The sequence below is a fragment of the Pleurodeles waltl genome, chromosome 5, assembly GCF_031143425.1.
Source record: "Pleurodeles waltl isolate 20211129_DDA chromosome 5, aPleWal1.hap1.20221129, whole genome shotgun sequence".
Classification (NCBI taxonomy): domain Eukaryota; kingdom Metazoa; phylum Chordata; class Amphibia; order Caudata; family Salamandridae; genus Pleurodeles; species Pleurodeles waltl.
The window spans coordinates 737329741-737354971 of NC_090444.1; the positions used below are offsets into that span (position 1 = coordinate 737329741).

The 25231-nt window shown below is 43.5% G+C and overlaps 1 protein-coding gene across 1 annotated transcript in view; it reads left to right on the plus strand.

The window, feature by feature from the left end:
- Window positions 1-25231, plus strand: part of TTC27 (tetratricopeptide repeat domain 27) — a 1165789-nt gene that overhangs the window by 1049670 nt on the left and 90888 nt on the right. The window contains exon 17 of the mRNA XM_069234695.1: window positions 16203-16400. Coding sequence (XP_069090796.1) covers window positions 16203-16400 — 198 coding nt within the window. The remainder of the gene's footprint in view (window positions 1-16202; window positions 16401-25231) is intronic.

Sequence of the window (25231 nt, forward strand, 5' to 3'; positions counted from 1 at the left end):
GTATTTTTGGGTCTTTGAGTGGCTGTGTAAGTGTGAATGGGTGTGTGTGTGTGTGGATTTGTGAGTGGTTGTATTTTTTTCTTATTGGGGTCTGATCTGATGCAGATTCACACGATGGACCTGGGGATCCTTGGGCGCCCCACAGAAAAATGTTTTTGGGCTATTTTTTGCCCATGAGGGATCCTCAGAGAGACCCCTTCATTGGTCCAATGGGGTCAGGATACCTCTATCCGCACGCCTTATATCATATTTACAGTTTTTCTCCCCCCAGTAGCCATGTCCCGATTCTCAAAATGGCAGCCACAACTTTTTTCGTAGGTTGCGCCCAACCAGTCAAAACATTGCTGTTGGCGCATGGATCTTCTAGATATACATAACTCTTTTTTTCTTTAATAATTCCAAAATTACTGAACAGTTTACACCAAATTATAAATAGCACTCTTTCTGAACCAAGGGGACACTTCTAACTTCAGATTCCTCACCTTGTGAATAGGTGCCATAGTAGTACACCCTAAGGTGGTGGATCTGTGAACTGACTCAGACCAAAAAGTCATGAAGGTCTGAATAGACAGCTCTCAGAGATACGGGCTGTCGAGGAAGTAGTGTTTTTGAACATATGCTCTGACATACAGGTAGCTGATATATTTCCATGACTGGCAATCTTCATTCCAAGTCAGTGGTAGAGGCTTTGGACCTGGTAGAATGAGCCCATAAGCCTTCTGGGGGCTGCATTTCAGCTAGTGCATAGCATATTATCACAGAGAGAAAAATCCATCAAGAGATGGTCCATTTTTGCACTGCAAAAGCCTGCAGGTCGTTCACATGTCTAGCCAATGTTATGGTGATGAGAAAGACTGTCTTCAACGTTAAAAGTCTCAGTGGACAACTGTACAGTGGCTCAAAAGGGATGGACATAAAAAAAATAAGGACTAAGTTCAAATCCCACTGTGGCATCACAAATGATATTACCACAACTGGTGGCTTAAATAAAGAGAGCTGATCTAGCAACCTCAAAAAAGCCAAAACAGCAGACAAGTAGACCGTAACAGTGCCCAAAGCAAGTCCTTGCTGGGCCAGGGACGGAACAAACAAAACTTCTGACAGCTTCACTTGTAATTGGTCAAGGGCAGCACCAATCCACAAATTTGTCCTAAAGAACAGCATATACTGATTTTGTGGAAGGACGCCTCTCTGTCAAGATGACATCCGCAACCTCATGAGGAAGGTTGAACAAAGGGGCAAGTGCTGTAGCTCAATCTTCAAGCATGTAGATCTAAATTATGCAGCCCGGGTGCAAGGCCCTGTCCTGCTGCTGCAACAGAAGATTCTCTCCAAGTGACAGCTTCATTAGAGGACAGATACTCCTGACCAGTGCTTCCGGGAGCCACACTCTCCTGGCCCAGTCTGGTGTCGGTCCCTGTTGCATGTACCCATTTCAGTGTCTGTTTTTTTGTTAATGGTGTTTGTACTGAGCTCTGGCAGGACAACGGTCATCACCACTGAATGGCTTAAAACTCTGAATGGTAGATACCTGCTTCATTTAAAGAGCTACAGGGCTGGTGTGCACTCTCCACACTAGGGTCAAAGCGGCTGCTCCACTTCTGCTTGACCTTTTGTGTGATTGACATTGTCATCCCCACACAAGAGCACCTTTGGCCCATCTAACCACACAGTTTTTGTGGTGGAGACAGAAAGTGCTTTTAGTGAGACGCACACCTAAGAAAGAGGTGGAGTCAGGTAGCGATTAAAATGAAAGAAGCGATTAGAATGAAAGAGGAATAGACAGGCCTTAGTAGGGAATCTTGAGTACAACTCAGAAGGCAATCAAAGCGAGGCTGGGGTCATGCACTGCATTTATGGCAAAGTCATAGGAAGCTGTCAGAAAGAGAGAGCAGGTTGTATTTTGGAAAATGTTCCCTTATCGAAGTGTTGTATCAGAATGTAAAATTTAAAATATAGAGGTACTTTTTTGTATGGCTTCTTAAAAATAAATTATTTGAGCAAAAAAATAGCACTGTTTAAAATGTTTGTTGGGCTTGGCTGGTGGAGGGTTTTAGGTAACGACTTCGAACTCCCTTGTGCTCAAGAATCGTCTACTCCCTTTCTTCTCCATAGACTAGTGTTTCCAAAATGTGGGATGTGGGGTTCGAGGATATTTTTGGTGGGTCGCTGAAAGTCTGTACAATAAATAGAGATGCCTTCAAATTCTATATTTATTTTGTTAAATTTCCTGCACTTCGGAGGCAGAGGTCAAGCCGTCTTACAAATTCCTCTCACTTTGCAGTCAGAAAGAAAGGTAAAGAGAATTATATGACAGTCTTGTTGGGGTACATGAAGTGTTAAAGAACGGCTGTAGGATGTCATTTTAATGACACACAACAGAATATAAATACCTGTAAATGAACTGTACATTTTCAGCATTTAGGAAAGCAAAAATGAAGAAACATTTTTGTAATTCTGAAGTGTGATGGGAACATCCATTTTAATAGGATCAGAACAAATCGAGACAGTTTACTTGGTGAGACACAAATGATAAATATTCTTTAAAACCCAATTTCCACTAATTTCTATTATGTACAGTACAGTTTTTTCAGTAAAACTGTTTTACAGATGTAGTGACCATTTCAATAGAAAGTGCGCAGTCTGTAAATGACAAAGCACTAGCAGATAATGCTTTAGTTGCATTAAATAATCGCCCGTCTCATGTCCACTACAGCTAGGTGGGTCGTGATAGCTTGTCCAACTAAAAAGTAAGTCGTGGTTCTAAAACGTTTGTGAAGCACTGCCCTAGACAATTTCCTTTTCGCCCTTTTGCTTTTTCTACCCATTGCTTCTGATAACTTGTACCAACTGTTTTTCTCATTCTCCGTTATGGTCCGATTAATTTCTGGTTATATTATAAAGATTCCTCAATCTCTGTTGTCTCCTTTGAAGTGCCATGACACCTTATTTACGGGTAGGGATGTTGCTTTTTAAAAATTTAAAACGCCTAAAATTCATCAGTAAATGAACGTTTCAATTGATGTCTCTAGCACTCCAGTGTGCCGTGAATCGGTCAGAGGCATGCTTAGGGGCTGAAAAAGACTTAAATGTTTCTCATGCCATCGGACACTTCCACTGTGCAAACACAGAGCTCTGTAGTTTCTACAAATATGGATAAAACAAGCAGTGGAGCTCTTCTTCCAGCCACTTCTCAGCATGTCAGAAACAATAAGCATGAGCTCACAGGCCAAAATTGTTAAAGAAGCCCTCGAGCAGCCACGGTTCTCCTCCAGTGTTTGATGCTGCTAACAAGCCTTGTTAAGAGGCGCAGACACACCAACCTTTGGTGGAGTTTTTTTAACATTTTGAGCGAGCACTCCCTGAAAGAAGGGATAAAGGTCTCTTTATTTCCTTCTTGTAGATTCCAGCTGTTCGCTAATGATGCTTCTACGTTCCCTGGGATTTGATTTAGCACTGTGTTTACCGTAAGGCCATGGAAAAAGACCTTCACTGCAGAGGCCCCTACACCATGCGAAACCTGTGCAATCCAGGTCCTTTTCTTTCACGTGCATTTTTAGTTTCCATTACTTTTTATTCACAGCCAATTGGTACATTTGATGCTAGTCTTTTATTTTTTATATCCGCGTCGTAAAAACAGTGTGACTTCTGATAATGAGTTTTTAATCTCTGTGTACACATTTCAGAATATACATTGCAGCCTGGATCTAGAAAACACGCATTTCGAAAGCACATATTACACGATCAGGTGCAAGGGGGGGAAGTGCTTCCTTAATTCGGCAACACATATATGCACTCAAAAACCCTGAGCACAGACATTTCATTTAAGAATAAGAATGGGTGTCGCAATTAAGAATAAGAATGGGTGTTCTTTTGATCAGAATTTATGTGGCTAAGGCCTAATTTGTAGACAGTCAATTGTTGGAGAGTTAAACAAGCAATCAAGGGCCAAATGTAGGAAAGGATTTGCGACTCGCAAAAGCCTCTCCGCGATGCAGAAATGCATTTTGCGAGTCGGATCCGACTCGCAAAATGCATTTCCGACTCGCAAATAGGAAGGGGTGTTCCCTTCCTATTTGCGACTCGCAACGCTATGCAAGTTCATTTGCGACCGCGAAAGCAGTCGCAAATGAACTCGCAGTTACCATTCGCAAACAGGAAGGGGTCCCCATGGGACCCCTTTCCTTTTGTGAATGATCACAAAAACAATTTTTCAGAGCAGGTAGTGGTCCTATGGACCACTGCCTGCTCTGAAAAATACCGAAACAAAAGGTTTCGGTTTTTTTTCTAAGTGCAGCTCGTTTTCCTTTAAGGGAAACGGGCTGCAAATAGATAGAAAAAAAAACTGCTTTATTAAAAAGCAGTCACGGACATGGTGGTCTGCTGTCTCCAGCAGGCCACCATCCCCGTGAGTGCCCATACTCGCAATGGGGTCGCAAACTGCGACCCACCTCATTAATATTAATGAGGTGGGTCTTTGCGACCCCATTGCGAGTTGCAGAAGGTGTCTGAGACACCTTTCTGCATAGCAAATTGCGACTTGCAATTTGCGAGTCGCACGGACTCGCAAATTGCAAGTCGCAATTTTCAGCCTACCTACATCTGGCCCCAAGTCCCTTAAATAATCTAGGATGGGAGACACAAAACCTTTCTGAAAAAGAAACTGTCAAAATGGAGCTAGACTCTGCAAGTAATGGCAAGAGTGGTTTAGAGGGGAGGGGCTTAAAGTAATTGACTAATTTGATATATTTATAGTGCTGCATACTACTCTGGGACCCTTACTTATTCGGCTGTTACTTCAGTTGTAGTGGTGTGAAAGTCAAAACCACAATTCAACTCTATAATTTCTTTGTATGTTAAACAATGACAACAAAAACATCAAACTGCAAAGAATGCGCTCTTCACGCCTCTCCCTCTCCCTCCCTCTAAACAAACAGACACACCAAGAGAGGGAGGTAGGTAATGCTGATTACTCATTGGTTTATAGTCAAAGCTTCAGTTGGGTGAGACTTTTTTCAGTCTTGGATTTTTCTAATATTCAATGTAAATATAATAATGAAAAAATGGATGCCTCATTCACGTTTTTACTTGTGAGTTAAAAGCATATCTAAAAATGTTTCATGCATGTATTCTCCCACAAACAGGTAGTCTTGAAATACTTCTGAAGGTACTGCTTGGCCATGATCCCTGTGACAGCATTTTTATAGTGCAGGGCTGGCACTCGTACCTCCTTCTTTTTTCTATCTAGAGCTCATTCCGTTTACCATGAGATGAGGAACCTTTTGCCTCAGGCAAAAAGCCTTGCTCACTAATCTACTATTCCATCTTTCGGCTTGGCAGATTGGTTCCTCCCGAGCTAGAACATGGGCGACAGCATTTTTCTGCAGAGTTTATGGACCATAGAATAAGCTGCAAGAAGACCTTTTGGCACACCGCCAGTGAGAATCGATAGAGGGACTTCCCTCTTCTGTTGCCTGCTACAATTACGCTATGAATACTTATTTCTCTATGGCTATATCAACTTAGCCAGGTGCAAGAGAAACAAGCATTTGCAATGCAATGGGTCTCTCATTTGCTTGGATTAGAGCTATTGGCATTGTAAATTCATAAGTGGACTTTTTTGCCACATAAATTGGTCAACCTGCCACATAATTCCCTTGGCCCTGCATATAACTAAAGCACTTCCATTTACCTTCTTCCTCTATCAACAGCCAAACATGAAAATGTTGCCATTTAGCATCCTAATTTAAATCTGCCATGCTAATTCCAATAGAATACCACTTTCACCACCCCACCATCAGTGTTGCTGGCTGTTGAACACAATACACACAAAAGAGACACAAGACAGCCACGGAGGAGTAACGAGAGAAATAAACTACAAGAGTCACCTAAACATATCAAGAGTGTTCAAACAGTCATAGTGTAATAAGGATGTTAAGTTGGCCTGAATCATGGTCATAATTGCAATAAGGAGAAATTAATGAAACATACAATTATTATGTAAACCCAATAAAAACCTTTATCAGAAATAAACTTTTGTCATTAGACTGTAATGCTCAGAACAGCCTCTAGAGGACACCACAATGAAAATAACATTTGTAAGAAGCATGGTCATGTAACCACATAGTTTGCCCCTATAGGGCATAACCACATGAAAAGACAATGGCAGAAGGTAATGCAGTGTAACCATATGTTCGATGGCATGTGTAGCTGCAGATACACATGCTGTGCACAGTCCGCCATCTGGTGTTGGGCTCGGAGTGTTACAAGTTGTTTTTCTTCGAAGAAGTCTTTTCGAGTCACGAGACCGAGGGACTCCTCCCATTTCGAGTCCATTGCGCATGGGCGTCGACTCCATCTTAGATTGTTTTTTTTCCGCCATCGGGTTCGGACGTGTTCCTTTTCGCTCCTTGTTTCGGGTCGGAAAGTTAGTTAGAATCTCGGAAAAAAACGACGGTATTGTTTGCGTTCGGTATCGGGTTAGTTAGAACAAATCGACACCAAATTCTGAAGAGCTCCGGTGGCCCTTCGGGGTTTTTTCGATCCCCCGTCGGGGCCTGGTCGGCCCGGCCACGTGCGACTTCAAGGCTCATGGAACGGACCCCATTCCGCTTCTGCCCAAAATGCCATCACAAGTATCCGTATACGGATCACCATCTGGTCTGTAACTTGTGCTTGTCCCCCGAGCACAAGGAGGATACTTGTGAAGCCTGTCGAGCGTTTCGGTCGAGGAAGACGCTGAGAGACCGAAGAGCCAGGAGACTACAAATGGCGTCCACGCAGACAGGTCAAGATCGTTTCGAGGAGGAAGAAGAAGCTTTCTCCATCCGCGAGTCGGATTCTGAAGAACTCGACGCCGAAGAAACACACCAAACTGTGAGTAAGACGTCGAAAATCAAGACTCGCGAGAAGTCCACAAAAGCCCAGGGGATGCCACCGCCAACAGGCCATGGCTTAACCAGAAAACTAGGTGACCGATCCAAGGCACCGAAAAAGGGCATGCTGGTGTCGAAGTCATCCGACTCCGGTCGAGATACCGCCAACCTCGGAGCCGAGACAGCGGCTCCGAGAAACTTCGGCACAGAGACAGCGGCACCGAGACACCACGCCGAAAACAAAGAAGGTTTCTTCGGAGCCTAAAAAGACTTCCGAAAAGGTTTCGGTTCCGAAACAGCCAGCCTCGGAGCCGAAAACTAGTTCCTATACAGAGGAACAAGGATTAACCTCCCAATTACACAGATTTGGAGAGGAGCTTCAAGCTGTAGAGCCTGACTACACGCAAAGAAGGCTTCATATTCATGAGGACACAGGGAAGATAACCACTCTTCCCCCAATCAAAATAAAAAGGAAACTTGCCTTTCAACAAAAGGACAAGGAACCACAAGCAAAGGTGGCAAGGAAAACAACCCCACCACCGTCTCCACCACCATCAATACATGCATCACCAGCAACAACTCCACCACTGATGCACTCACCAGCTCGTACCACAATGAGTCAGGATGATCCCGATGCATGGGACCTCTACGATGCTCCAGTGTCTGACAATAGCCCAGACTCTTATCCTACAAAACCGTCACCACCTGAGGACAGTACATCCTATACACCGGTGGTCGCAAGGGCAGCCGAGTTTCACAATGTCTCCTTACATTCGGAACCAATTGAGGATGACTTTCTCTTTAACACCCTATCCTCCACCCATAGCCAGTATCAATGCCTTCCCATGCTCCCAGGAATGCTAAGACATTCAAAACAAATTTTTCAGGATCCAGTTAAAGGCAGAGCCATAACTCCAAGGGTGGAGAAAAAATATAAGCCACCGCCCACAGATCCAATATATATTACAACACAACTAACACCAGACTCAGTAGTTGTGGGGGCAGCTCGTAAGAGAGCCAACTCTCATACCTCAGGCGACGCACCACCTCCAGACAAGGAGAGCCGCAAATTTGATGCTGCGGGAAAAAGGGTTGCAGCACAAGCAGCAAATCAGTGGCGTATTGCCAATTCACAAGCACTTTTGGCAAGATACGACAGGGCTCACTGGGATGAAATGCAACATTTCGTCGAACACTTACCCAAGGAGTTCCAAAAAAGAGCGCAACAGGTGGTGGAAGAGGGACAAAGTATCTCAAATAATCAGATACGGTCTTCCATGGATGCAGCAGATACAGCTGCAAGGACAATAAACACTGCAGTCACAATACGAAGGCACGCATTGCTGCGCACTTCTGGGTTCAAACCAGAAATCCAGCAGGCTGTGCTCAATATGCCGTTTAATGAACAGCAATTGTTTGGGCCGGAGGTAGACACTGCCATCGAAAAACTCAAAAAGGACACCGATACAGCCAATGCCATGGGCGCACTCTACTCCCCGCAGAGCAGAGGCACATTTCGGAAAACACCTTTTAGGGGAGGGTTTCGAGGTCAACCCACAGAAACCACAACCTCACAAACAAGGCCTACCTACCAGGGTCAATATCAAAGGGGAGGTTTTCGGGGGCAATTTAGAGGGGGCCAATTCCCAAAAAATAGAGGAAAATTCCAAGGCCCCAAAACCCCTCAAAATAAGCAGTGACTCACAAGTCACACACCCCCATCACATAACACCTGTGGGGGGAAGACTAAGCCAATTTTACAAACTTTGGGAGGAAATAACAACAGACACTTGGGTCTTAGCAATTATCCAGCATGGTTATTGCATAGAATTTCGCCAATTCCCTCCAAACGTCCCACCGAAAACACACAATATGTCAAAACAACATATAGATCTTCTAGGACTAGAAGTTCAAGCATTGCTACAAAAGGACGCAATAGAATTAGTTCCAATTCAACAGAAAAACACAGGAGTTTACTCACTGTACTTTCTAATACCCAAAAAGGACAAAACTCTGAGACCAATACTAGATCTCAGAACACTAAATACCTACATCAAATCAGACCACTTTCACATGGTCACGTTACAAGACGTAATCCCAGTGCTCAAACAGCAAGACTACATGACAACATTAGATCTAAAAGATGCGTATTTCCATATACCAATACATCCTTCACACAGGAAATACCTAAGGTTCGTATTCCAAGGAATACATTACCAATTCAAAGTGTTGCCATTCGGAATAACAACTGCGCCAAGAGTTTTTACAAAATGCCTGGCAGTAGTAGCTGCACATATCAGAAGGCAGCAAATACATGTGTTCCCGTACTTAGACGACTGGTTAATCAAAACCAACACGCTAAGACAATGTTCACAGCACACAAACTACGTCATACAGACCCTTCACAGGCTAGGTTTCTCGATCAACTACGCAAAGTCACACCTTTTGCCGTGTCAAACACAGCAATACTTAGGAGCGACAATCAACACAGCAAAAGGGATTGCCACTCCAAGTCCACAAAGGGTTCAAACATTTCACAAGGTAATACAGGCCATGTATCCAACACAAAAGATACAAGTCAAAATGGTAATGAAACTCCTAGGCATGATGTCTTCATGCATAGCCATTGTCCCAAACGCAAGATTGCACATGCGGCCCTTACAACAGTGCCTAGCATCACAATGGTCACAAGCACAGGGTCAACTTCTAGATCTGGTGTTGATAGACCGCCAAACATACATCTCGCTTCTATGGTGGAACAGTACAAATTTAAACAGAGGGCGGCCTTTCCAAGACCCAGTGCCACAATACGTCATAACGACGGATGCTTCCATGACAGGGTGGGGAGCACACCTCAATCAACACAGCATCCAAGGACAATGGGACATACATCAGAGGCAGTTTCACATAAATCACTTAGAACTGTTAGCAGTATTTCTAGCGCTGAAAGCATTTCAACCCATAATAACCCAAAAATACATTCTTGTCAAAACAGACAACATGACAACAATGTATTATCTAAACAAACAAGGAGGGACACACTCGACACAGTTGTGCCTCCTAACACAAAAAATATGGCATTGGGCGATTCACAACCACATTCGCCTAATAGCACAATTTATTCCAGGGATTCAGAACCAGTTGGCAGACAATCTCTCTCGAGATCACCAACAAACCCACGAATGGGAAATTCACCCCCAAATACTAAACAATTACTTTCAAATTTGGGGAACACCTCAAATAGATCTATTTGCAACAAAAGAAAACTCAAAATGCCAAAACTTCGCATCCAGGTACCCACAAGATCAATCCCAAGGCAATGCTCTATGGATGAACTGGTCAGGGATATTTGCGTACGCTTTTCCCCCTCTCCCTCTCCTTCCATATCTAGTAAACAGGTTGAGTCAAAACAAACTCAAACTCATACTAATAGCACCAACATGGGCAAGGCAACCTTGGTACACAACACTACTAGACCTTTCAGTAGTACCTCATGTCAAACTACCCAACAGACCAGATCTGTTAACACAACACAAACAACAGATCCGACATCCAAATCCAGCATCTTTTAATCTAGCAATTTGGCTCCTGAAATCCTAGAATTCGGGCACTTAAACCTCACACAGGAATGTATGGAGGTCATAAAACAAGCTAGAAAACCTACCACTAGACACTGCTATGCAAATAAGTGGAAAAGATTTGTTTATTACTGCCATAATAATCAAATTCAACCTTTACACGCATCTGCAAAAGAAATAGTAGGATACTTACTACATTTGCAAAAATCTAACCTAGCTTTCTCTTCCATTAAAATACATCTTACGGCAATTTCTGCTTACCTACAAATTATGCACTCAATTTCATTGTTTAGGATACCAGTCATAAAGGCGTTTATGGAAGGCCTAAAGAGAATTATACCACCAAGAGCACCACCAGTTCCTTCATGGAACCTCAACATTGTCCTAACACGACTCATGGGTCCACCTTTTGAGCCCATGCACTCTTGTGAAATGCAATACTTAACGTGGAAAGTTGCATTTTTAATTGCCATCACATCTCTAAGAAGAGTGAGTGAGATTCAAGCATTTACCATTCAAAAACCATTTATTCAAATACACAAAAATAAAGTTGTTCTACGGACCAATCCTAAATTTTTACCAAAAGTAATCTCACCGTTCCACCTAAATCAAACGGTAGAATTACCAGTGTTCTTCCCACAACCAGATTCGGTAGCCGAAAGAGCACTACATACATTAGACATCAAAAGAGCACTAATGTACTACATTGACAGAACAAAACTAATTCGAAAGACAAAACAATTATTTATCGCCTTTCAAAAACCTCATACAGGAAATCCAATTTCAAAACAAGGCATTGCTAGATGGATAGTTAAGTGCATTCAAACCTGCTATCTTAAAGCTAAAAGAGAACTGCCTATTACACCAAAGGCACACTCAAGCAGAAAGAAAGGTGCTACCATGGCCTTTCTAGGAAATATTCCAATGAACGAAATATGTAAGGCAGCAACATGGTCTACGCCTCATACATTTACCAAGCACTACTGTGTAGATGTGCTAACTGCACAACAAGCAACAGTAGGTCAAGCTGTATTAAGAACATTATTTCAAACAACTTCAACTCCTACAGGCTGAACCACCGCTTTTGGGGAGATAACTGCTTACTAGTCTATGCACAGCATGTGTATCTGCAGATACACATGCCATCGAACGGAAAATGTCACTTACCCAGTGTACATCTGTTCGTGGCATTAGTCGCTGCAGATTCACATGCGCCCACCCGCCTCCCCGGGAGCCTGTAGCCGTTTAGAAGTAGATCTTAAACATTTGTACATTTGTAAATATATTACTTAAAACATTATTATGTACATACGCACTCACTCCATTGCATGGGCACTATTACTAGCATACACAACTCCTACCTCACCCTCTGCGGGCAAAACAATCTAAGGTGGAGTCGACGCCCATGCGCAATGGACTCGAAATGGGAGGAGTCCCTCGGTCTTGTGACTCGAAAAGACTTCTTTGAAGAAAAACAACTTGTAACACTCCGAGCCCAACACCAGATGGCGGACTGTGCACAGCATGTGAATCTGCAGCGACTAATGCCACGAACAGATGTACACTGGGTAAGTGACATTTTCCATTTAGCTCGTAGAGGGCATAGCACATTACATATTTTGTAGGACTAGCAGGCCTATTGCAATGAAATTACAAATAAAACACAAACTACTCCCGGGTGTAAAACAAAAGTTACAGCCTTGAGAGTGCTTGAAAAGACACTAAATGGTGGGAGTGGTAATTATTTTGGGGTCCCCACTAATCTGGTGTGGGAACCGGACGATGATGTAGACAGACAGAGCACATAGTGGTGAACGTTTTGAAGATGGTCCCATTGTCAGAGGACCACCACAGGCTGAGTTATGAGCAAAAATGTTTTGTAAAAGCAATGACCTGCAAAGCATTATGGGGCGAGGTTTTGTGCCTGTGAATATTGTAGTATGTTGACAGTAATGCTCAGAACAGTCCCTAGGGGACACCACAGTAAAAATAAAAATAATCTAAATAGAACAAATCCAGGTTAATGCAGCATACGCGTTTGATTTTAAAAACTACTCTCCTTTAAGTTACAGTAACTAAAACATTAGAAAAATGAAATAGGGAAAAAGCGCTTATCAGTGCAGGTTGTACATTTTTGTTAGCCAAATAAGTTTGGGATCTGTCAGGCAAAAATCTGTTGACTTGTGCTCTGATTGTGCACACAGTCATTCTTTGTGTTTATGCACACTCACATGCACACGTGAGGACACACTCACCCCAAATGCCCACTTCATGCAGTGCCAGCTTGTTTATAAAAATATAGTCCCAAACTCAGTCTCTGTATGCCTTCTTTCTACACACATACACAAGCACATAGGCACAGTTCCCATATGCAGACACTCTCTCTCCTACTGTATGCCAACAAAATGTTCCCTTTCTATGTCCGCACACATACACACACTATAGCAGTAAGCACGCACACATGTACTTTTCATGTAAATACACAAATATTCTGCACATGCACACGCACTAAACACTCAGAATACATAACCACTCCTGCATTCTGTTTCCCACAGTTTGGGTTTCTACACCATCTTCTTACACTGTACTTTCCACAGGAGGAGATCTGGCCTAACAGAGTGGCTTTACCACTAGGGAACCAGGTTCGAGTCCCGGTGTAGTCTCTCACATTTTGTGATTCTGGGCAAATCACAAAATCTTTCCGTGCCTGAGAAAAACACCAAACTACTGAGAAATTCGGCCTTTTATGGAGTAATGTGGTGCCAAAGTAAAGCACTCCAATGCCCTTGAGCGAGGTGTTACATAAAACTGTAAAAAGTGTTAACAACGCACAGTGCATAATGCATGTCATAACCCCAGTGCCTGAACTGTAGCCGGGCACATCAGTCTGGTGTGGTCCCGCTGCTGTAGGTGGTCACTGCCGCTACCCAGTGTCCGAATTGTGACATGCGCCTCAGCTTCTTCGTTTTTATTAATTCAAACACTTAGTTGGGAACAGCTGGACCGGGCAACAGCTGTTTTATTTGTTAGAAGACACGATTTACAAGTAAAGACATATTGATGTACGCCACGCAACACGCCATGCATATTAAATGATTTCATTTACATAGGCACATAAAAATAATGTAACATCCTTTTCACCGTTTTTTTTTTTTTTTTTAGATCTTAGTAGCATTTAGTTCATATTTGGTTGTGTGATACGATTGTGTTATTTAAGCCTGATAATAAAAACGAGCATCCAATCAGCAGCTGCAGCTCCACCCCTCTCTCGGCTAGCATCCGATCAGCAGTGGGAACTTGTGAAACTTAAAGGGAACAAGGTTGCGCTCTGTGAAACTTCAAAGAGGCATGGCCATTACGGAGCACGAAGGAGAGGCAAAATAAATAATGTGACGTAACTGGTAGTCATGCAAAAATTCCAATAACACTGATAGAGTTTGTGCTGTATAAAACCTCAAACCGCCATGTCCGTCATGAGCATGAGCGCTAAGGAGAGAGACAAAAGAAAAAAGTAGTTCACTCACAGTAAAACATATTGGCAATCATGCAATAATCCATTTAATAGGGTCAGTCTGCAAAGCGGTAACAAAACCACCCCAAGGCTAGACAAACGTAAAGCATTTACCAATGACATTAAGGGATTTTTGAAAGGCAAGTCCATGGACGAGTGAAAGTGATGGGCGTGGTTGAAAGCCCACAGAATACTTACAACAGGTCGAAAGCGTGCAGCTTGCGCACTCGACCTAAAAATGATACAAGTCTTCCTTTTTCCTTTGTTTTGCATAGTTAGATCTACCTTTTCATACTGTATGTAGCTGACCAATTTACAAAAGTCAGATCCTGGTGTGAGTTATCCAAGTACCAATTCTGATTGTTGTCCAATCATTGTTTTTCTTTTAGAGTCTAATTCAACCAGGAAATTTAAGTCCCCTTTGTCCTAATGACCGCTGATATGTTTAATCCCTTTAATTGGGACAGATTGCCCTATAAATAATGAAATATTGCTGCCACTTTCTCATTTCCCTCGTGCACTAGTTGCAAAAGAGGTGTCAACACTGGATTTTTCTAGGAATCAAGGCTACATGTCCTGAACATCCATCATACAAGCAGCCTAACATCTAGCAACATTTACCTTACTGTTGTAATTCAGTGGCAGATTAACTATTTTAAAGTTTTAATTTGCTATATAACAACCTCTACAGGCAACAGTGATGTTTATAAAAGGAGAAAGGTTGCTAAGATAAAGTTTTTCGAGTCTTGTGAAATTTGTGAAGGAATGCCAATGTTTTGTCTAATCTAATACCCACACTTTGACCCAAATGATGAGTGGTCAAATTTAGGTGTAGTGTTACTGTGTGGCAATGCGAAACTATTCTGACCAGTATTCCCACACCTGAATCTATGGCTATTTTGAGTTAATCCTCATGGATTCTGCTATGTCTATGCATACTATTTTTCTCCAGGTCACATTACACACAGTATTCCCCATGGCATGTGGAATAATGTTCCCATTTACCATTTTTTGTAAGCAGGTGATAAATGGGAGTAGGGGGTGGGAGGAGCTGGTGCAGGGTTGGGGGGTGAAAAGTGGGGTGGCAAGGATGTTAGGCTGGGTGAACAGGCTGTGGGCTGGCAGGAATGTCCATTCCATGTCTCTCATCTCCCACTACCATGCCTCAAGAGGAAGGCAGACAGGAGCCACGTCGATGTTGCAGGTTGAGCCTTATGTGATTATACTGGCCGGATTTTGCAGCAGGTGAAATCTGGCTCAGTGTTGCCACAAATTGGAAATCTGGATGCTAGAACACCAGTCCAGTTAAAATTTGCTACAGCAGTATTGCTACCAGGGAAACCATTTCCCCCTCCTTGTAATCAAGGCTTTGTGTTTACTTGATCCAAATGATCTAACCTGTCTACTGACTGCCATTTTATTCAAGGGTATTGATTCATAAAGAATTTCATAGTTGAAAAGATCAAGGCATTGATCGAGTAACCATGGTCCTGATTATTATATTATACATATTGTTTACATAGCTAATCAGCCCTTTTCTGTTCCAGGCTAGACAGACAACATATTGCATGGGGGAAAATCCAGAAACAGAAGTGTAGTATTATTGTGTGGCACACAATCCTGGATATGGTTTGACATGCTCAGTGTCACTTTTTGTAAGTAGTTCTGTTGTCTGGCAACAAGAGGGAAGTAGATTCAAGATTGGTCAGCAACGGAAAGCATGTGTCCTGGTCTAGAGCTGTCATTATTTTGTAAAATTAGTAACCAACGCTCATGCACTTCCAAAAGGGCTAAGGCCAACATGAAAGAGCTCCCTGAGGAGACCCAGTGCCTTAGACATTTTACTTTAAACATGCATTTTTAAATTGCACTTTGACCCGTGAGCATTGCAGTGTTGAAAAGCGGCTGTTTAATGTTATCCAGCTGAATCCTACTATTTTTTTCAGTCTCAAAAGTATGAAAGACTGTGTGGATCTTCCGTTATTTGAATCTGTGACCATGATTCCTAAAATAGATGCATTAGTGTACTGCGTGACTAAACCCAGGTTTATACTTTCTAACCCAGGTTTTAAACTGTCTATATTGCTATATTGATTGATGCAGTGGAACGATAAAATATTGATCCTGGATTAGCTCATACACCAACATTAAGGATATGTGTGTTGTACATATGGAGTACTGTAAGGTATGAAAGAGATACTACATACTAACTTATTGTTTTCGTTTGTCCTCCAAAAGGTGTTAAGGGTCCTAGTGAGGGCAGTGATGGATGAACTAGCCGATCGCCAGGGAGAACTAGCAACTGGTCAGAAAGGGCGGCTGAAGGAGCTATTTGGGAGAGTGACGTCAAGAGATACAAGTGATGGAGAAATATGGAGACTGTATGCAAAACTCTGTGGAAATGGTGAGAGCGATGATGCTCAGGATAATGAAAAGGTAAATACATTTGTTTTAAAAGGTTTTTCTAATTTGCTTGAGGCTCATTGTTGTGTATCATGCTTTCAAATGTAGACAGATTTAGTAGAGAATAAAGTCTGAATTCTGAACTTATGAGTACCGATTGTTAAGTAGTATAAAGTGGCAGTGGGAACTTTGATTATATAGATTTGCTGGAGTGATGTTCACTGAAAGCTGATGAGAAAAAACAAGGGTTTCTCAGACCTATAATATTCTGCACAGATCTATGAAAATGAAGAGTAACACAGTTTAGTTGCCAGTCTCGGCTGGCGACTTGGCATGGTGGTGGGGCGGGGGGAGGCCAAACAAATATATATATATATATATATATAATTACAAATCTACTTACCTTGTAGCCGCGCTGCTCCCGCATCACTGCTGTCGCACTCCAGGCACAGGCTCCCATTCTGTCCTGCGCCAATCATGACACTGCTCAGAGCAGCGTTATGATTGGCTGGAGTGCGCCGGCTGGGTGCTCCAGGGCAGACTGGGACCACAGTGCAGGGTTGGAGAGAGCCCTTGTGTGCATGTGTGTTTGGCCGGCTTGAGACGGCTGGCCAAACATACATGTGCACTGAGGGGAGTGCTCTGTGCACTCCCCTCCATGCTAGTCACCCTAATGGCCCCGCCCCTCTAGAAACAAAACAACAATAAACAACGTTTATTGTCGTTTTGTTTCTAAAGGTCGCAGCTCCTGCTGCTGCTGACGGGGGCGACGGTCCTCCGCCCTAATGGAAGAGACACCCCTGTTAGTTGCATTATGACTAGCAGCCTAGGGTGTCACTACCAAAAACACATTTTTAGGCCTTGTATCAGATCTTTCTTTTCTTCCTATCTTATTAGTAGAAACATTGTCATTGCATACACAATTGAATAATGTAGAGCCTGTAAGAAGTCCAGTGTATTTTGTTGCACCTGTATGTAATTCAGCCGACGCAGACTAATGGGCAGTTCTTGTATATGTTAAGAAAAAAATAAAGTAAGTGCCAGTGCCCATGGTTTTTCTTAGGACCCCTCTGACAGTAATGCTGAATGTCTAGGTTTCTGTTAACCAAGGCTACCTTGCCTCGATTCCACATCATGCCTTTTCCTTCTTCCACCCTACATTTCCTATCTCTTTATACATCTTTTTTGGCTCTGTTTTCCTATTTTCTCTCCCTCTTTCTTTCTACCTTTCCTGCTGTTCTCTGTTTTGCTCGGGGTCAAAGTCTGATGATGGAAAAATCACAATGCCCCAAAAAGAGTGACTGTTCCTACCACCTGCAGCCACCTCCACAAATGAAGTATTGCTAATGACACTTTTCCTGCTTTTAAAATCAAAGAGAAACACACAGGCTGACATGCAGCTTCCTAGCACAACTTGAAGTCCAACGCATACAATGACACACATTGCATTTAACTTCAGTTGGTATTGCCATAACAATATTGTAACTTTTTCATCTGGTATAAAACTTGAATTCAAATGTTAATTTTTTTCCACAAAATCACAGTTTGATGTTTCAGGATGTTTCTTGCACACGGTCAATGTTTTAGGGTGTGTGCCCAGTTTTATTATAAGTGGAAAAAGGGCCGTCCAGCCCTAGCTCACGGAGCGTAACTTTGGCCTCTAATTTAGAATTTGGCAGACAGGGTGCTCCACTACAAACATGGCACAGTAGTTTGTCCACCTGCTCTGTTTATGGGTTGTCATATTTTCACCAGCGCTGCCCCAAATGATTCCGCCACCAAAAACCATGCACTGATGGACTTGAGGCATCCATGTAATTGCATCCAAATGGCCGCCCTATTTTGGGTAGATGTGTGCTGTTTTTTTCCCCTCTTCGTGACCGCCAGGAAATGCCTGGCAGTCCTAAAGAAAAAGAAAAACCACCCCCAACACCCTCAGAGAAAACTCCCCTGGGTGTCAGGGTAATTTTTTGTTTTACAAAAAAAATTGTGGGTTGGGAGTTTGTTTTTGCAATATGAAAAGGTTTATTGAGTGGCTGCATGAAACAGAATGGGTGCACAGAAACAATGAAAGCTTTTAGAGGCGTGGTGGTGATTGCAGCTTCTCAGAACGCACAGAAGGCAGTAGTCCACCTGGGAAGCGGAGGTCATTATCTCAGCTTCTCTGGCAGATCATGAGATGCAGCCTTAGTTAGGCCCTGCTACGATTGTAACAATATTCACCCATGGTGATCTTTCCTTAAAAACATTAGATTGCCAGGGCCCACAACCCTCTATGATATTCCTTTGAGCCCTTGTCTACTAGTGGCATGTAGCCGCTCTACTCCCAAGTAAGTTCAATAGCACAGCATATCCTTCTGAAAAGATCTTAGGTAAAGAAAAACTATCTGTTTTGTAGGAGTCATTTTTTGATTAAGTATGATTTAGTATGCTGTCCCACGAACAATTACTGATCTTTTTCGGGCAGTTTGGCCATTTTTAATAACTATGGCAAAAATGTTTGATGTGGTGATATCTCTACTGTATGGCTGGTTAATTCATCCTCATCCTCATTTAGAATTTGATGGAGCTTTGCGCTGGTCCTCCCAGCACACCTGCTGGCCCCACCCCATTTAGAGTTGGGTGGAGCAACTGAATGACCATCGGTGGAGCCTCACTTGGCAGTCACAGTAACCCCTGACTCGGAGGTATGGCCGCTCCACGATGACCAAGTCATAGTGTCAGTTGTCCTGCCCTGTTGAGTCATGGGAGGGCAGTACAACCATCACTGATTGTCAATGCCCATGTCAACGGGCAATGGCAAGGAAAATGTAGAATGGCAAGACATTCAAAATTTAAAAAGTTTACCTAGGGGGTGCTGTAAGCATGGCACCCACTAGGCAGCTTCCATCAAAGCACAGAGATCTCTGCCAGGCAGGCATCTCTTCTGCCAGGGCTGAAACTGCCTCTCTGGTTTCTTGTTGACAAGAATATGAACCAGAGCTTTAGGAAATTGCACTCGGTAAAGGACGTGCGTAGGCTGGGGGCAGGGTGATTGTACTATTACAATCTCACATACTGAAAATATATTAATCATTCTGAGATCGGGTTGGCTTTGTGAGGTTATAGAAATTATATTTGGCCAAGATTAGATTACATGGCTTCAACTTCACTGTCCCAGATACACAGAGGAACTAGGCAAGGGTGCTCCCTTTCTTCTGCACTATTTGCTATGGATATTGAACACCATTCAACCTGGTGTAGTAAAGACATCATAGTTTGGCATTGCTGTATGTGATCAATGCAGCTTTGTTAAACATTATGCTGAAGATCCCTAGTTAATGTTCCAAGACCTTAGTCAGGCTTTCATGATGATCACTGTCCCAACTTTTTTCAGCAGCCACCAAGATTTAAGGAGAACGTGACCTAGTTCAAATGTTCCAGATTATCTATAGTTTAAGTAGGGAGAGGCCGAGATTGAGCTTGGCTACCATTAGTTTCAAGTGTTTGAGCATGTAAGTTAGATTTTGTGAACATAATGCTCATGAATATAGCGGCTTTCTTTTCAACTTGTGAATAGGGTGGTTTGAAATTATAATTAGGGCTATGGGAAATTACAGCTGTGATTCATTTATCTCGCCCCCATGTGTAGTTGTTTGTGAAGTTTTGTTATTAAATTAAATAAACAAAATATGTTACTTTTTGGGTGTGACTCAGTGTTCAGAATTCCAAGCTGCCCTGAAAGTCCCATTGAGGGCTAATTTGAAGCTTCAAGCTGAATCATGGCTCCAGGAGGTTGAATACACTTGCTTCAATGTCCACCTCTGTCACTTGATGTGCACGAATACAAGTTTGGTACTTCATCTTTATTAGTAGTGCAGAGGTTTGGGTGATCTTCCATCCATCTGGTTGCTCGCTCTGGATGGTTCATCGGCTCTATATGCCTCGTACTAGCCACCAGGTAGCCAGTCTGTGCACTCAGTGGGATGGAGAGCTCTGCTAGGGCCCCAAGCTAGATCTCTAATGTGGTTTGCCTGGTGTCCATGTGCTGGACCGCTGAGTGCCTAGGGAGGGCTGTCTTGTTTTGCTTGGTTGAAAAGACATGATCAGAGCTCTGGCTGGCCATGGGTGATGTCAATGGTATCTACAGTCTGAGTGCAGGTCCGCTGTGTCTCAGAGTGCCCATGATGGGCTTCCGCAATCCCGATGAGGGCTCCACTGTTTTATTGGGAAAAGAAAGTCAGACCAAGGCGAGGCTCCGGTGGGCCAGCTGTCAGAGCCACTGATTGGCAAATCTTATTGGGGTCATGATCTAGCAGGCCCGGGTTGTAACCACCATGGCCCTGGGTTCTTTTCACCAGCCCGCCATGTTACTTAGATTCAACTGTGAGGGCTCCCTTCCTTGGCCGGGTTAAAAAGCTCTAACCAGGCCGCAGGCCAGATATCCAGCTGGCCTACGAGTTGAAGCTTGCAGACCTGTGCTCCTTGCTTTGGCCCACCCTGTCATCTAGAGCCCCAGGGTGGGATCTTGGAGGCTGTGGAGGTCTCCCCTTCAGGTGAAGAAGCTCTGACTGGGCCCTAAATCAGAGCTGCATCAGAACTCCAGCCAGCCCTGCGTGTAAGACACCAGCCACATGCTCCATTCTCCTACCCTCCGTGTGGCAAAGAGCCTGCAATGGGATCCGCAGGCCTAGAGAGGGCTCAGTTGCCTGAACAGGAGAAGAGGCTCTGTATGGGCCCTGTGTCGGATCTCTGGCTGATCTGTGGCTGGAGGCCCTCCACCCTGGTCTCAATTCTCTAGTGCGCTTTGGCATGGAGTGCCCAGGACTGGATCCCGCAGGTCATTTTTAGAAGCCCTCACTGGCCTCCTGGTCCGAGCTCCTGTTGGCCCTAGGATGGAAGGCCCCAGCCCTGGGCTCCATTCCACGGCCCGTTGGTTCGCAAAGTGCCCAGGACAGCCATTTCACTGGTCTTCCACCTTAGTTTCATTTTTCCAGAGCAGTCATCGCTCTGAATATACCTTTAATCATAGTACCTAATCCGGTTACAAAATTCAACGATATACCTTAATTTACCCACATGTAAAGAATGTACCCACGAACACATTAGTTCATCTTCTACCTATGTTGTTGTTACCGTACTGAATCGCCTTAGTCTGTTCAGTTGTATCAACTACTGTGATGGCATGTTCGAGGGTCTGCCTGCCAAAATATTAGGAAGCTGCTGAAGTGTGGACAAATATTCTGCTTCCTCATCCTGAGTCTGAAGAGGAGGATCAGTGCAGTTTGCCCACTGTCTTCCATTCAGTCAGCACACTTTCCTTGTTTGCTCCATGGCACATATTCAAAGGGAGTGCCAGGTGCAAACAGGGACAGTGTGTCATATTAGAAAGGATGTGCTGCTCCCAAGGCTCCTTGTTTCACAGTGCAGGCAGCAACCAGTCTGCACTTTCAAGAGGGGAGAGAGATCCTCTTTCAGGCGGGCGCAGTGAGTGACTGCACCCACAAGCGGGGGTGTCTGGGGAAGGCCCATGGGACCCCTTTCTTCTCTCAGGGGTGCCTTTAGCAGGCACACTGAAAGTGTGCCCCCTTTTAGTGGGGCGCGTTCAGTGCTCCTCCTGATGGCATGTTTACCTCTGCGCCAGCATCTATAACATCTATAACATGATGTGGGCACAGAGGCAAACTGATTATCTCATTTGCATGGGGCCTTACCCCCATGCAAATGAGGAAATACCCTCTCATGATATGACTGACGCAACATGTGTGCCAGTGCTATCCGTATTACAGAAGTGTCGTGAGGACCTTGGACCTGATTTGTCCCCCTGTTTTTTATCTTCATTTTATATTTCATATTTTATGCATTTTAGCTACAATGCTTTCAGCAGTGATATTTTACACATATTTCTTACATGATACTCTTCTATGAATACGTAGTAGGAGTTGCTTGTTCATTTAGCCTTTGCATGAAATGTAATCAGTACTTTCCGTTCAAGGCTAGAACACTGTGTATGAGATCCTAGTTTTTGAGCTTCCCATTCAGGAGACAGTTGCTAACATTTAGACCAGGGTTCTCTAACAGGTAGCTGGTGAGCTACTAGTAGCTCACCACCTCCCTGTAAGTAGCTCTTCTTTGTTCAGTCCAGCATTCTAAGTTATAAGCTTTTACTTGGTTGAATTAATATATGTATTCCAAAATTGAAAAGGGTTAATTTGAGACAAAAATGTGTGCATTTTCAGAATTCATAAGCTGTTTTTTTTGGAGAAAAATGGTTGAATTTTCAAAATATATTTAAAAATTGTATTTGAATGACACGAAATTAATGAAAAATCATCTGGTGTTGGGCAGACCTCATATTAATTTTATGAATTTGGGACTAGAAGCATTGTAACTAGTGCTGTTATGTATTACATTTTAGAGGCATGCCACATTGACAAAGCATTTTTACATTATTGCTGGCAACCATGCCTGAAGTACTGATGTAAACACTGCTGGTAATCTTGCATATGGTAGCCACTAATGTAATCCTCGCTGAAGTGGTCACTATTACAACTCTCAAAACATTAGTGGCTGAGTTAGAATTTCATCGAGCATAAGTAGCTCTCATTACAGAAAAGGTTGGACACCCCTTCTAGACACAGCACTACACCAGAGCTGTGCTTCCAACATAATATGGTTTTATTATTGAAACAGTGCACTGACCTGGAAGGGGCAGAGGGCATTCCATTCAAGGTTGTCCTGGGACGAATGCTGTGTTTGACCTGCAGCTCTGCTGGCACTAGTCTACCAACTTCACAAGACAATTGCCATCTTCACCGCAGACCAACACCTGACACTGTTTTCAGGTATGGGGCTGGAGCTAATTCCTTAGATCAGGCCAGGCAGAAGGGTACATCTGCTATGCTCTTAGTGTAGATGTAGGGTCAGGAAGGAACCTCCAGAGCTTCTAGACTCTCCAGAACTTTATTCATCAAGGTTGGATTGATCGTTTTCTTTACCATGGTCATAATGCTGGTTACTTTGCTTTGTTTCATCTGCCTAATTATCACATCTCGTTCTCTTTATGCAAGACTATGATTGTTTCAATAAATGTATTTAAAGCATATTTCATATCTCTCTTATGTTTCACCTGGGCATGCATGAGTTATGCTCCGGGGTGCCTAAACCTGGTGCACACACCCCTTGAGCCCCCTGGGCACAATGTATAATATGTCCCCTGGTAGCTCATCTACAAGCAATACACAACTGCACATCTGGCTGTCGAAACTGATAATTCTGTTCCAGCAGACAAGACGTCTAAACTCAGTTGCCCCCAACAAAATTCTCTCTCTGCATGTGGCGATACAAATGTTTTGGTTTGAGGGCTTTCCATTTTCAAGGTCCACCTCGAAACAATCTTTGGAATCTACAGGAAAAGTCTCATGCCAACCTTACGCACCAGTTCTTCTTACTCAGCTGGCTCTGCCGTCCTTCAGGTTTTGTGTTTTTTAGCCCCCTGCTTTATTTCCCCCGCCACGTGTAAGGTCTCCGAAGCAGTGAAATGCTGTGTGAGTGCTGTGGAAAACTCACAAAAATACGTCAGTAGCTAAAATGGCCATCTTGCCCATGTTGTCCGTTTGTTCATGTGGCCATCAGAGAGCCTTACAAAATGGATATAAAATACTTTTGAAGGGCACAGTTGCAGCGTGGATTTTTCTGAATGAAAAGGTTCCTTCTTCCTCCTTTTCTCAGACCTTCAAGAATTTTGAATATTTAGCTGTCAGCTGTGACCTCACAAAACGTGGGTCACATCCATTTGTCTAGACTGGATTTTACACACGTTGCTTATGCATGCTTTATGGCTGCCCCACATTGCCAGCGTGAAACATCTGCCGCGCAGATGCTCCCGCCGCCTCTCATAAGAAAGGCCAGGAGCCTCACTTAGTGCAGGGTTAGAATACCAGAGCTCAGACGGGGTGCCGCGCTTTCCTGTTGGGGTTGCTTCAGAATATTTTGCAGCCTTGGAAATGTATGCGGACTGTGTCCTTTAAAGATCCCTAAGGACTTGAAGAGTGGCAGGGAAGCATGAGTCCGCAATGTCAGTGGTAGGGGAATGGCGGCAAGTGTTTCATTGTGGCAAATACTATGCTTGGAACGGATTGAAATAAAGAGCCGACTCATAAAATGTTAATTGTCCTCGTTTACGCGTATTCATTTTGTAAGGCATTGCTGGGAAACAACGTTTTATTCCATATGGACATCCGAAAATCGCACTTTATGAAATTGTTGTTAAATAGCGAAGCGATACTATCTTTTTATTTTGCCATATCTTTGTGGTTATCGGTTTGCATACGTGTGTGAGAATAGTGCCTACTTATAGGTTGCTATCATGCAAACATTTTTAACGATCTTTATGCGGACTGTGACTTCACCCTTATGAAATGCACCCCTTTGATGTCACGGTGGGCGGCGGCTAGATCTTTATTGAAGAGCTGATATGTGGCGGAAGAGAGCAGGCCACTTATCCTGTCAGGCCTCTTGCTGCCGTCCTCGTTCACTGTCAGCAGGACTAGGTACACTCGCCCTGTTTCCTTTGACATGCTGCTGACCTTGCTGGAATCCCATTCTTGGGGATACTTCATGTTGTGAGGCAGCAGTTCACGTGTCTGTCACTCCCAGGAGTCCACAGGGGCCACTTTGTCTTCGGGGACACATTCCTCACTGAAAGGGGTGTACATTTTGTCGCCTCAATCCTTGTATCTGACAAATCTAGTTTACAAATGCAGTCCAGACAGAACCTGCGTTGAATGAATATCCGTTTTATTGAACTGCCCCCATTTTATTTTACAGCAAATGGTGGGTGTGATCTTTTCTTTTAAACCCCATTGCCAAAATGCTCCAACACA